General features: G+C 38.7%; 1 protein-coding gene across 1 annotated transcript; it reads right to left on the reverse strand.

The window, feature by feature from the left end:
• Nucleotides 1-34: 34 nt before the first annotated feature.
• Nucleotides 35-14,359, reverse strand: gna14a (guanine nucleotide binding protein (G protein), alpha 14a). The gene is made up of 7 exons (XM_026925715.3): nucleotides 13,789-14,359; nucleotides 4,389-4,573; nucleotides 4,061-4,215; nucleotides 2,860-2,988; nucleotides 2,544-2,673; nucleotides 2,195-2,348; nucleotides 35-1,123 (listed from the first exon to the last, which is right to left on the reverse strand). Exons 1-7 carry the CDS (start codon nucleotides 13,907-13,909, stop codon nucleotides 933-935), a joined length of 1,065 nt encoding a protein of 354 aa, XP_026781516.1. The 5' UTR covers nucleotides 13,910-14,359; the 3' UTR covers nucleotides 35-932.
• Nucleotides 14,360-14,635: the final 276 nt, after the last annotated feature.

Here is a 14,635-nt window from a genome sequence, read left to right on the forward strand (position 1 = left end):
ACCTTTTAAAAAATATTTTATTAGTTTACAGCAGAGTTAAGACAGTTTTGAGAGTACAAGGTATTTCTTATTTATTCAGTCTAAATATAACATTTGGTTTAAATACAGAGAAGATACATCTGTGGAAGAAATATCACAAAATACATTAACTACACATTTTATACACCAGGAAGCCATTATTGTCAGAGATGTCATCAAAGGTAGTAAAGATAGTTTTACTTTCTCAGACATTCTCAAAAGGATTCTTAACAGCAATTTTACGTTGCATCGTGAGAGGAGGAAAACAGTATAGGGTTAATTTTTTCCAAAACATACAAGTTTTATTTGAAAGAAATTTACATTGTTGTTTAAACTAAAAATAAATAGCATACCGTTGACCTTTCACAATTCGACTTAAGGCAAGTGCATCTAAGTTAAGGCACAATGAAGGCATTTTCTCCCTTCAGTTGTTTTTGTGTATGCATATTGCTACAAAAGTAAACTTTCTGCACTTCTGTAATTTTGCCTATTCGTAAGCATTTCTGTACATGTACAATAAAAGACAAACAAGTAATTTCCTTAGACATTCAGAAAATCATGCCCTTACCTTAGATATTCAGAAAATCTTAAACATCATGCCCTTTCCCAAAATCACTACTACATTCAGCAACTCAATCCTCAGCAGCTACATCTGAATTACTTTCATCTATTTAGTGTGTTACAGCCTCAGAAGAAGCTCCAAAAAGAGACAAACTGCTTCTTCAGACTCAGAATAAGGCCACAGTGAAGTGTGAACCTGAAGCTCCTATCCCAATTCAGTCCCTGAGTCCTTCCCCTAATCACTTCTGGAGGTTCTTTTTGCCATCCAGAATAGAGACTGAGAGAAAATGTGAAGGAAGTTCTGTGAGAAGGTGAGAGAGGAAGAGCTTAAGGCTTAGTTCTGAAAACCTGGTTTAGACTAGATTGAAATCTTTCAGATTGCTTCTCAGGATGGTGTCCTTCACCGCGGCGAAGATCAGGCGGATGTTCTCGGTGTCAGTGGCGCACGTGAAGTGGGAGTAGATGGTCTTGTCTTTGTCGGGGTTCTGCTCCTGGTACATCTTCAGAATAAACTCCTGCGCTGCTTTAGGGTCACCCTGGGGGCCTTGAGACACATAAGGTAAAACAGTGGTAAGTGATAGATGCTACAGAAGGAAAGCACAGTGCACAAATGAAAAGAGGTACAGAAAATAAATAGCAAATAGTAGAATATTTAATATATCTAATACACAGTACTGTTGCGAGTGTTGTCTTAGATGTTGAATTTATGTTGTCTGCGTTATTGCTTAGTAAGAAAGAGCAAATTGTAGATAAATATAACAAATTAAAGAAAAATGCTGTATGCCATTAAATAAAACAACATTAAGTAACAGACCACTATTAGTATAGACCACTATCAGCTGGCATATAACATAGATGAATGTCTCTTATTATTCAATGACTTTTGCTTATGTTTTGGTTTACAAAGGTGATAAATATTCATGTACATGATATTACCGCGCAATTTTCTTCAAAAGGTTAACACCTGGAGTACAACAGCCACCATATAAACACTAACAGGCACATTAGATTTAAGCTTAGACGTTGCTTTACTGTTTTATAGTTGCAGAAATTATTTATTGCATGTTTGGGGTTGTATTCAGAGTTAGTGACTTAAGTTGAAACAATACATCAATCGTTACATGGAGAAACTTCTACCTATTCAGCTTACACTTACGTGTCAGCTTATACTAATGTGTTTTTTGGAATGTTATAGCCCAGCGGTCAAAGGTTTCTGTCCACTCATATCAAGAAAACCAATGCATTTAAATGGGAAAAGTGGTACGAATGTGAAAAAGAAATTTGCTTCCATTGGTGGTTAATTTTGTCCATCAAGATAAATTTGCAAACTTTAAAAGAAAAGAGGCAATAGTGTAACGAACATAGAAAAAGATGTGTTGTTCATTAAATATTGTTGTTTTTTTTTTTTTTAAATTTAGCATTGGAAAATTGCTGTGGTGTAAGAGGAATAAAACACTCCAGCATGTGCTGTTATTGGACAATAATCAACTTCAGGGTGGTAAAAGCCCTCAAGTTAATCTCAAGAATATCTATTTACTTTTTGTGCAATTGTGCATTGAGGCCATTATGATCAATAGATCTAGCATAGAGTGAATCAGTTTTGAGCCCATATTACCTGTGAACTCTGGAAAGTAAGTGGCTAGATGGGAGTAGACAATCTTCTCCTTCAGAATGTCCGTTTTATTGAGGAAGAGGATGACTGAAGACTGCTGGAACCATGGGTACGTGATGATGGTCTTAAAAAGAGCTTTACTCTCCTCCATACGGTTCTGACGAAGAAGTGAATAAAAGAAGAAATATCAGCCCTGGTGTTCAGCCCACTATTCTACTGATCTGTGTTTAAAGTCTAGACTACTTATCAACACACTACAGCTGAGCTGCCAAAAGACAAATGGGTTGTTTGGATTTCTGGATGGGCAGATACATTAGTTATGGTGAAGGAATGAAGCTCTGGAGGAACTGACCTCGTTGTCGCACTCAACGAGGACTTGGTCGTATTCGCTCAATGCCACTAGGAAGATAATGGAGGTCACGTTCTCGAAGCAGTGGATCCACTTCCTGCGCTCGGACCTCTGTCCTCCCACATCCACCATCCTAGTGTTGTCATGGATAACAAGGTCAAATTGGTCAAATGTAGATTTCACTAACTTGGAAGAGTCACTAGATACTTTTATATAGCTGTAATGCTATAATCCTGTCTAATGGTTAAACATTCATGAAATGTTCGTGTCATTTGATAGGAAAACAGTCCAAATATGGCAGAAAAACAGCCGCTCACACCTGAAGATGACATTTTCCAGGTCAAATGGGTACTCAATGATACCAGTGGTGGGCACTCGTACCCTCAGGATGTCTTGCTCAGTGGGCACATATCCTGGATCAGCAATGCGATCCAAATCACTCAGGTAACTATAGCACAAGAGGCACAAAGTTACATATTTTGAATAGGGCATTAGAGATGCATTGATTAAGTATGAAAGATGGCACACCGTCAAGTGATTTTCATCTAGTTAGGTCATCTCCAATTACTACTTACTACCATCTAATTACTACCATCTACTTGCTAGTTAGCCAGTTACCAATCTGGTTCCAGCGAGACACATGAAGCCAGCCAGTTTCCATAGCAAGGGTCTAGTCCAAGACTCTCAACACATGCGTGCCACCCCTGCCACCTGCCACTCCATCACATCAGATGCTTCCATCACCTGAATGCTCACATATCTGACCTCTCCCCTCAGATCTGTTCACCAAAGGTGGCCCTGCTGGGAGCATTAAGCTCCTGGTGAAATAATCTTGAGTTTCCCCGAAGGACACAATCCTCTTCACCATGACAAGGCCTCACTTCACAAAGGAGAAACGTGAAGCTCTTTTTGGACTGTACTATAGATATATGGTTCATAAAATTATGATCAGATCATTGCACCTACATATGATTACTTTGACAGGTGCTCCACTTATCTTGACTTACCACTACTGGACATTGACAATAACCAAAGATGTAGCTATAGGACAAGCAATGCAGGCAATTTCTTGGGGCCCTAAGTTTTAAGGGGGCATCCTGAAGGCTAACACTAAGTCAATGAAAATTGATGCACTGTTCATTAATGAAGAGACATTACCTGTCTGGAAGCCAAAAAAGAAAAAGAAATCAAAAAGAATAGGAAAAGCAGATGCAGAACTGTGGCAAGTGGTGGAGATAATCTAATATTTCTAAGGAAATAATTATACATGGTAACTGTAGGGTAAGCCACAAAGTAACGTAATACACACACATCATCATTTTGGCAAGCAAGCAGCTAGCTAGAAGTTGGTGCTTGTAATAAAGGCATTTCAGTAACATAAAGGCAATGAAAAGGAAAGAAATGTCGTGGCCCTGGCATTTTACCACCTACCGCCTTTTGTGGAATTATAAGAAATAAAAGAGCAATACAATTGAGGCAAAATTTAAAAAATGAACTATAGTATTTAATATATGACTGACTATTTGGCAGAGTCAGTTAGCTGGTATTCCCGGCGGCGGTCGTAACATTCAATGATGCCTGGATCCTTCCATAGGCAGCGGATGGCTTCCACATAACTTTCCTCCAGCTCCATCATCTTATCAACATCCACCTCGATCAGCAAGTCAGCATGGGCCTGCAGTCACACATATATGGATCCAATCATTATCCAGGAAAAATAACTAGGAGACCAATCAGAGTGCATGGACAAAAACGGAGCACCTATCAGGGGAGGGGGTTGGGGGAGATTAAAAAAGAAACACTATCAAACACATAACAGCTGAGTGTGTGGGTGGGTGGGTGTGTAACCTGGTTGTCGGGACTGCCCAGTGATATTGACAGCGTCTCCATAGCTCTGATCATGGACTGCATGGCCGTGATGATATTCTGGAACACCAGCTTCGTGAAAGTTTTCCTGTCTTCCTCAGTGTAGCCGGCGCCGTGAATGATGCGCATCTGTTTAATAAAGGTACTCTTCCCGCTCTCACCTGTACCTGAAGGTGAGACAGAGTGATGGACACACATGAGACTGATGCTTTGCTTTATTGGGTTGTTTGAACTGCCACTGCAATCAGAAAGACTCTCCTGTCACAATCTGCTCATATTGAACATCTTTTCAACACATTTTTGTTGTCTTCTCTTCTACACCTGTATACTGCAATGATCTCTAACCCCATTATCCGGTGTCACCCAGAACAGGACGAGCTTCCTTTTGAGTCTGGTTCCTCCTTAAGTTTCTTCATGTCATATCAGGAAGATTTCCATGCCACTGTCTCCTCTGGCTTGTTCATTAGGTAACAAAATCTACATCTGGAGTTCTGTAAAGCTCCTTTGTGACAATGTCTATTGTAAAAATTATTATACACATAAAACTGAATTTTTGTTTGGCAACTGTAAATGGTCAGGAGACGTGAATTTGGCTGCTTGTGGAAGTGTTATGCTGGAAACAGTTGTGTAAACTGGTGTGACCTTGCAGTACCTCAAATCGCTTCTGTTTATATACCAAAAAAAAAAAAAAACACTTTCATATGTGAATTGTCCTGATGGTTATCCATTAACCATTTCCCTACAGTACAATGATTCTCTAATAAAGTAACAGAGAGTTGAGTAACAGATGAATGGAGAGAAGGGGAGAAGAGGAAACAGATAGAAGAGACATGCACTGTGAATGTCTTGTTTAAAGAGAAAGCCCGTTTGGACAGCCATCTTTCCACTGGCTGTAAACACTGAGTATTTTACTGGAGACATCAAACCACAACTATGCTGCTGAAGCCATAAAACGTCCATCATGAAGTGCAAAGACTTCTGGAAGCTTCTGCAGTTTTGGTCTTGTAGTCACTGCGCTAGTCTATTTGCATGAGACTGGAAGTCAACTTCTTTCTCAGCTCTAAACCAAAAAACAGGGATCCATTTCTGAATGAAAAGATGTTTCTGATAAATCTGGTCACTTCTACAGGTGTGGGCAGATGTGCATGATTTCAAACAATCTTGAGTTCTGATTGTTTGGATGTTGGTGGCCCACATGATTTGCTGTTGTTGTTGTTGTTTTCCCTAACATTTACAGAGTCTGAGGCATCACAGAGATTCGAGCCGTACAAATATGACCGGATATTTTAATGATGCTTCTGGAATGTGAGAAGAAATTCAAAAAATTACTTTTTTAATTTTATGATAACATTGTAAACTATGCTAAACTAATAATGATACGAGTTATGAATATAATAACATTTATCTCTTTATGTTAAATTTGTGTAATGGTTAACTATGATGACAGTTAATGACTGAATACACTGATAACAAGCAGGGCTATGGCATTTCTAGCCACCAAACTGTTCTACAACCACACCTGTTTACACATAAACCCCCCAACGATGTCCTGTCTCACTTTCACTCTTGTATTCTCTCACACACATACATACCTAAATGACAAAGCTGAACATATGGTGAGCATATGATGAGTTCCCTACACACAGGTTGCTCATGAACGTTTGAATTTTTTACATTTGCTTAACATCCTGATCTTAAAACATCTGGAATTGAACACTAGAATGATTCATTCAGAATCTAAACTGTAACTTCTACAAAATGAATGATATTCTCTACGTGAACTAGCCACTACCAGCCTACGCTATTTGTTAAACAAATTGTGTGTGTGTGTGTGTGTGTGTATGTGTGTGTGTGTATACACAAGTGGGCTTTACTGGAAGTAGCTTTACAAAGAAGCACAACCAGCAAAGGTAAAAAGAAAGTGCATAAAATGAATCACAGTAACATTTCATATATACTTTAACCATACACACTTGGATCATTTCTCCAGGAGGCAATTTTAGCTTGTTAAACTCCCATGCAACAATACAAATTGGTGTCATTTGAAATTGAAATCTCTTCAGGTGGCCTTCGTCCTTGTGCTCCTGTCCTTTGCATGTATTAGCATTGTACGAATTTCCAAGTGACGTCGGAACGTTTGGGACAAATGAAAATGACCACATTTGAATGAGTCTGACTTTTAGTGTCCAAGTTCAAGAGGCCTCACAATGTGAGTTACATAACAACAGTTTGTTAAGCAATTTAATGCATTACAACATCCTGAACCCAAAGATTTTAGATTTAGGTAGATTTGAGGTCTAGGTGGGTGATTCCATGATTGAGGTGCCATCTGTGTCACACTGATGTTACATTTAAAGACATGTACATTAAGTACAACTAAAAGACGTTTTAAACATGGCTAAAGTTTCTTTCACAACAACCTATGTGCATATTTCAGACAAATAACTAAAAACATTAATAGAAAAGCATTTTTTGTCTGTCCCAGCACAGTGTAACTACATTTCCTTGTAACATAATCATTAAAATGCAATAAAAATCTTATTGTTGCATTAATGTGTGAATTAAACATCCTTTTCCACAGTTCATTCATTATAGTTATATGTTCACCAGGAAGTTGCATCATCTGAATTTCCTGAAGATTGGGTGGGAAGAATAAAAGTAAATTCTCCCATTTTCAATGATATTGACTGATGAGGTCACTTTGAAAGTACAACCCTGCTACCCAAATTATAGACAGAAAGAAAATAGTTAATTTAAAAAAAAAAAAGTCCTTTATGCCATTATCATAGATGATAGTTAACTATATTTTGTGCATTTCCTAATTCTCTGATAAAAACTTTCAAGTGTGTTACTTTCAGCCTTGTTAGTGCAAAATGTTACAAAGGCTAAGTGGTACTGCAATCATTAGAATCATCCAGCTCCTTTCCTGTTCCACCAGCAACTATTTCCTGTTTAAACAAAAGACGTTTTTTATGACTGGAATGTGTCATTTTGATGCTTCCACTACACTGAGTTGGCAGTTTATAAATCGCTGGTTTAATACAGGTAACAAACTGGGTTTGGATACAACACTGTCTACTGAATATATCATAATTTCTTACCACTGGCATGTATATTATAGTCATATTTAGTGCTTGATCATTCTGTATATTTTAGATTTGACAAAATTCTCTTTCTGACATTATACACATTAAGAAAAGATGATTTAGACTGTTCCTATTTCAGAAAAGAGAATTAACTGCACAAAAGGTGAGCTGTGTAAAATAAAATCCCAGAAGCAGAATGTTTAATCAGATATATGAATATGAATAAATTTGACTGTAAAATGTGTTGCCTTCATGAGCCTAAAGTAAAACCATGTACTTAACTCAGAACATGGGTGGAAATATGATTGAAACTCCTTTATACCAATGTGCTGCAGAATTCTCAAATCTGATTGGTCAGAAAATGTTCATATCATTTTCTATAACAGCAGCTCTGAAAGTAGTACTGGTTCTAAGGCAAATCACAGGATTTATATTAATGCGCCTGTTCTAATACATTATTGTTTTTATAGTAACAGCGAATTCACAGGGACTTGTATTCCGGACAATCTACGTAATAAACAGATCTTTCAAAAAAGTGGTGTTATTTAAGAAAGAAAAATGTATAATCATTGATGTGGTGAAGCTTGTAAGCTGTAAGCTTTCCACCATAGGAGAGTCTGCAGGGCAGAGGACTTGCACTTTTGTTTTTTGGCAACATCACAAGCTGTGTTTTTTTTTTTTTTTTTTTGTCTTAATGTGGGGGAGAATGGTGAGGCAACAACAGTTTATAGCTGCTATAACGTAAGTGATAACAGGAACTAACTTGTCTCGTGGATGTTCCACAACAAATATAGCTATAAATGAATAAAAATTATGGTGTCATTCATTAATACATTAAAAGTTGTAATCATTGGCCAATTAGGGTAATCATTGGCCCACAGGCTTAGACACAAGTTTTAATCTCTTAGTTTACATGTTTATATTTAGCTGAACAGTTGGAGGACTTGCTGAAGGGCCTAGTGTTGGCTTCTCGGCAATCCTGGGATTCATCAACTTCTGATCAGTAGCTGAGAAACATAAAAGCCTTCTGACATAGTACTAATAATCTGTTTTTCCACATACACCGATCAGCCATAACATTAAAACCACTGACAGGTGAAGTGAGTAACATTGATTATCTCTTTACAATGGCACTTGTCAAGGGGTGGGATGTATTAGGCAGCAAGTGTACAGTCAGTTCACAGCAGGAAAAACGGGCAAGTGTAAGGATCTGAGCGGCTTTGACAAGGGCAAAATTGTGATGGCAAGATGACTGGGTCAGAGCATCTCCAAAACGGCAGGTATTGTGGGGTGTTCCTGGTATGCACTGGTTAGTATCTACCAAAAGTGGTCCAAGGAAATACAACCGGTGAACTGGCAACAGGGTCATAGTTGCCCAAGGCTCACTGATGTGCGTGGCGAGCGAAGGCTAGCCCGTCTGGTCCGATCCCACAGAAGAGCTACTGTAGCACAAATTGCTGAAAAAGTTAATGCTGGACTATGACAGAAAGGTGTCAGAACACACAGTGCATCGCAGCTTGCTGTGTATGGGGCTGCGTAGCCGCAGACCGGTCAGAGTGCCAATGCTGACCCATGCTGTCCACCGCCGAAAGGACCTACAGTGGGCACGTGAGCATCAGAACTATACCATGGAACGATGGAAAAAGGAGTCTGGTCTGATGAGTCACATTTTCTTTTGCACCATGTGGACGGCCGGGTGCGTGTGTTGCTTACCTGGGGAAGAGACAGTACCAGGATGCACTGTGGGAAGAAGGCAAGGTGGCGGGGGCAGTGTGATGCTCTGGGCAATGTTCTGCTGGAAAGCCTTGGGTCCTGGCATTCATGTGGATGTTACTTTGACACAGACCACCTACCTAAACATTGTTCCAGACTAAGTACACCCCTTCATGGCAACTGTATTCCCTAATGGCAGTGGCCTCTTTCAGCAGAATAACGCACCCTCCCACACTGCAAAAATTGTTCAGGAATGGTTTGAGGAACATGACAAAGAGTTCAAGGTGTTGACTTGGCCTCCAAATTCCCCAGATCTCAGTCCGATTGGGCATCTGTGGGATGTGCTGGACAAACAAGTCCGATCCATGGAGGTCTCACCTCGCAACGTACAGGACTTAAAGGATCTGCTGCTAACGTCTTGGTGCCAGATACCACAGCACACCTTCAGAGGTCTTGTGGAGTCTGTGCTTCGACAGGTCAGAGCTATTCTGGCAGCACAAGGGGGACCTACACAATGTTAGGCAGATGGTTTTAATGTTATGGCTGATCGGTGAAGTTTGTGGGTATACATGAAATGAAATGTGAAATCTTAATATATCAGATATGTATACCTTTCTCACATTGATTTTTAGCTCATTTACCATCTTCCTAACCGTGCGAAGGAAGTTAGATGTACATAGCTTCTTTTGTGTATAGATTATTGTTTTAAATAATTTCTTACATAGGTCCATCAAATAATTTCACATAATCTAGAACAGTAGGCTTCGTGATTTTTTTTAAAATTTAGTTACACTGGTGGAAATCACAACCCAAAATTATCAAAGTATATTTCTTTTTGAATTCTTATAGCTGTTACCCTGGTTGACTGATCACTTGATTTGAGTTTGAGTTTAATTCAAACTACAATACCTAACTAAGTCATCCTACATATACAGTAAATAATGTCAAATTGGACTTAATGTTCTGTCAGTGGAAAGTTCAGGCATAGAAAACTCTATGGCTCCAATAAATAGATAGAATATTACTGTGCACCATTATTATTGGTCCATGGAGTTTGTTTCACAGTTAAAGGGTTCCCTGATCTAGAAAATCATTTTGTCAGATTTTACTGAAATAAGTCCTGATGTTTTGACATTGATGCTAAGATGAAACGTTCTGTTACATGATTTAAAATACTTTTATCCATGTTGCAATATATATGTGATTTACATGTTCATGTCCCTCGTTCTACTTCTAGCTGTACCTGTGAGTATTTTCAGGCTGAAGCTTTGAGTCTCTGAGTCTCTTGGGAAGAGCTGATGTGGTCAGTTGGTGAGATAATGAATCCTTAGAGACATTAATCAGACTTCCACACTGTGAGCTTCACACACCGTCTTGCACACGCTCAACTGCACTGCTGAATAGATCATTCTCATATAGGAGAAGTGTTTTGCTTAATCCACACTACTACATGCGAGTTGATCATAAGCGCTGAGTTCAGAAAAGACATGAAATGAATGAAAACTATGATTTCTTTTATAGTGTAGTCTCTTGGCATATGTTTGTACAGTGATTAAAAAAAACATGGTAACATTTCATTGAAGTGAACTGAGTTAGATTGAAATGAATTGAAAGACTGACAGATGATCGAGAAGAAAACTAAATATAGCTGTGTGTGTGGTGCATGCTGCATGCTCTTGAGGAAATTCGCTTCGACCAGAGGACATCATGCTTTGCATGCTTTTGCATAGCTACAGCAGTCATGGTGGCCGTGCTGCCATAAACTAGAGTTGTCCAAACCATGCTACGGTAACTAAAGCCACAGCTCACACACACTGTAGGACCAGTGATCATTAAACTGATCTCAGATCAGCATGAAAGGCCAATGTAGAGCCAGGAAAGTCCCTAAACTATGCATATGGTAACAGCTATACTACAATGTTAATTTGCACTTTTACTGTAATTGTAAGCAAATTGAAATGCATGTAGGCAGAAATCTTCTTTGCAACACAAAATTCCGATCCCCCCAAATACCGACCTCAAAGATCTTTGGGAAGATCTTAGTACCTGCTCAAACCCTGATATTAAACTGTTTCTTGGAGTAAACACTGATGTATTTACTAAATACAACATAATGTGATGTCAGGATGCTGTTTTTATGTAAAATCTCTAAAAATCTACACATTTTGTACAACTGTATACTTCTTTTTAAACTTAAACAAATAGGCATACAACTGTCCACTCATTAGATGACGGAAGGTAAATATTGGATAAGTTATTATTGTGTTATTATTTATATATTGCTATTTTAATTTATCTACAAATCAAATTTTAATATAGACACAAATGTTGCATCATATTTTTTTTAATGGATTTGAGAATGTATGGCCACTAACACTTCACAGCAATATAAGAAGAATATAAATTGATGGATGATACTGATCTGAAACAGCTACTGAATGGAACTGGTCCATTGGATCATGTTGACATACTTCATAATCTGGTCCAGTGAGGTATTTCGAACATATGCGATGTATGTGATACGAAAAAATGTCTTTGACATGAACACGGGATGCTACATGTTTTAAAGCATGTCATCATTGTTCATCTGATGTTTCACATAAATGTATGCATAAATTTAATTATGATCTTTGTGTGCTGGGAAACACAGGCATTGGCTGATACACAGAGCTTGTAAAGTCTATTGGTATCTTATCCGAAATACAAAGTATGAGCTCGGTGCAACCATGTACATTGTTAGAGTTTTCTTTAGTCACCATGATGTAGGTTGGTTTACAGTTCAAACAAATGAAAATCAGTGTTACGTCAGTTTCTGGTGTGAGGATACCTGTAACAAATGTAACAAAACAAAAACTGTATGTACGTACTGTAACTTCCGTAAAAATAAAAGTCTCAGTAAGTTCACGAGCGAATAAATTTACATATGTGAATTTTTAAGTGTTTCACACACACACGCAATTTCATGGCATAATATTTCGAAATGCACGAAATGCACAATATTCAGGTGATTATTCACATGTGGAATTCACACATGTAGTTTTTAGACACTTCATGTGTTGTCTGACACATTTTCATGTGTAATGCAGGTGTTTTCAGTTCGTGATTCCATTTTTCAGATATAACTTGCTCACAGGAGCAATTCTTTGCTATTATCACAGATCGTCCGTATGAACAATGTCGTGTTTTCTTGAGTTTCAGGGCATACACAATTTCAGGGCGTGGCATGTTAAAATTTGTAGTTTTCTTAATGTTTTTCCACATGTGATTATACATTACACTCCTGGCCAAAAATAAAAAATGGGCCAAGCCCACAATGGCAAAATATTAAGCTTTTAATGGTCTTACCAACAAATTGGTCAGAAAATGAGCAAAAATTAAACAAATGCACTCCATACACAAACTAACTCAAATTTTCCAAACATATCTTCTGGGATGGTTTTTTTTTTTTCTTAAAAGATGAGTCATTATTTGGTTATCTGCCACACCTCATGCAGCCCATCAAGGGCCTGATAACAAGCTCATAAATGGAACCAGGACTGATAGAGCAGGGAGAGATCTACTGTATTTGTTTCATTTTTGCTAATTTCCTGACCATCCATTTTCTGTACTGCTTATCCTACACAAGGTCGTAAAGGAGCCTGACGCCTATCCCAGGGAACTTGGGGCACAAGGTGGGGGACACCATGGGCAGGGTGCCGACCCGTCGCAGGACACACATTCACACACTATGTACAATTTGGAAATGCCGATCAGCCTACAACGCATGTCTTTGGACTGGGGGAGGAAACCAGAGTACCCGGAGGAAACCCCTGAAGCACGGGGAGAACATGCAAACTCTGCGCACACAGGGCGGAGGCGGGAATCGAACCCCCAACCCTGGAAGTCACCCCCAACGTGCCACCATCCCCCATTTCCTCACCAATGATGGCCCTTTTTTTTTTTTTTTTTTTTGCCCAATAGTGTACTTACAAGTTTTTCATGTGGTAAATATGACCTGTAGATATGTTTTTTTAAAAAAAACCTTTGGTTTGTTTTGTTGTTAGACCTAAAAGACACATTCGGTGGAGAAATGACATGTCATTCATGTACAGCTTGTTAAAGTAAATAAGAAAGTTACAGTAGCTGGCTGTTCTGTAGCTCATGGTGTCTCTCTCTCAGAAGGAAAGGCACACTGCACACTGTACTTTTACGTGTTACTTGTGTGGTATCTTCAAGACTACATCTTTTTTTCCAGCTTTCATGTGTATCTTTGACCAGGGAAGGTGCATGAGGAGTGCCTTTAAATAGCTTTTTTTTTCTAAAGTAAAGCTTTAAAGATCCATCAGTGGTTTTTAAGGTGTATTTATGTTCATTCCACTTGTTTCAAGCAACACTATTTTCACATGAGAGATACACTGTGAAGGTAGAACAGAGGCAGCTTTGACAGCACCACCCCACCTCACCTCAGCAACAAGGAAGACTACAGAGTACACTTTCAAATCATCTTCTCTCACCTTTGTTTGTGTATAAAACCTGGTGGAATGTGAATACAGAGGTTTATTAGGAGTAAATAATGATTATGTGAGGGTGGTATGGTGGCTTACCCAGCAGCAGGAGCTTCAGCTCTCTCCTGGAGTCATTCTTATCACGCCTGAGCTGCTTGTCGATCTCCTGATTGATTCTCCTGCGCTCCTTCTCCTCCGCGGACAAACAACACCCCGCCATCACTTCTCCCTCTCTCTGACCACACTTCTTCCTCTCTCTCTCTCTCTCTCTCTCTCTCTCACACACACACACACACACACACACACCTAATTTCACCTACAACAGAACGCCTGTATCTTTCCCTCAGCTGAGCTGTTGCTCTTTAAGTCATGCGCGCGCTCCCCTCAGAGTCCAGCTGTGTCTATAATCTTAGTGTAAATATCACGTACAACGTCCGTTACTCGCTTCCCTTTTTCACTTTTTTCACCTTTTTCATTTTTATCCCTTCATCCTCCTCAGTTCTTGGCTTCTCTCCGTGTCCCTGCGCCCAGAAGACACGAGTTTCAAGAGGAAAAGTAGTGTTAGTAGTTAGCGCATGCGCAACAAGTCTGAAAGGCGCTAAATGACAGCAGAGCTGATTTGCATATTCATGACATCATCTATACTCATTTGCATATTGGAACAGTTTACGTATAGGAGATTTTCTGAAGAGAAGGAAAGAGAGAAAAGGCTTCAGATTCTGGGTCTCTGTGCTTCAACAACTTAAACTTTTCTTTTTTATTATTTATTATTATTATTATTATTATTATTTTAAAGATTTATGGCAATTTTAAGTTACTAAGTTCCATAATATTTTCCTAGTGTTTTGAATGTATAATAATAATAATAATAATAATAATAATGATGATGATGATGATGATGATAGTGAGTGTTTTTAAAGTTAGTATTAAGACTTATTTTTACTCT

This window comes from Pangasianodon hypophthalmus, chromosome 8 (genome assembly GCF_027358585.1).
Source record: "Pangasianodon hypophthalmus isolate fPanHyp1 chromosome 8, fPanHyp1.pri, whole genome shotgun sequence".
NCBI classification, from domain to species: Eukaryota; Metazoa; Chordata; class Actinopteri; order Siluriformes; family Pangasiidae; genus Pangasianodon; species Pangasianodon hypophthalmus.

Excerpts from the sequence above, each read along its gene's own strand:
- gna14a (XM_026925715.3), bottom strand. The coding sequence starts at position 13,909 with ATGGCGGGGTGTTGTTTGTCCGCGGAGGAGAAGGAGCGCAGGAGAATC. Across the intron at positions 4,216-4,388 it reads TGGGCAGTCCCGACAACCAG|GCCCATGCTGACTTGCTGAT; the intron begins GTTACACACCCA and ends GTGTGACTGCAG. Across the intron at positions 1,124-2,194 it reads TTACTTTCCAGAGTTCACAG|GCCCCCAGGGTGACCCTAAA; the intron begins GTAATATGGGCT and ends ATGTGTCTCAAG.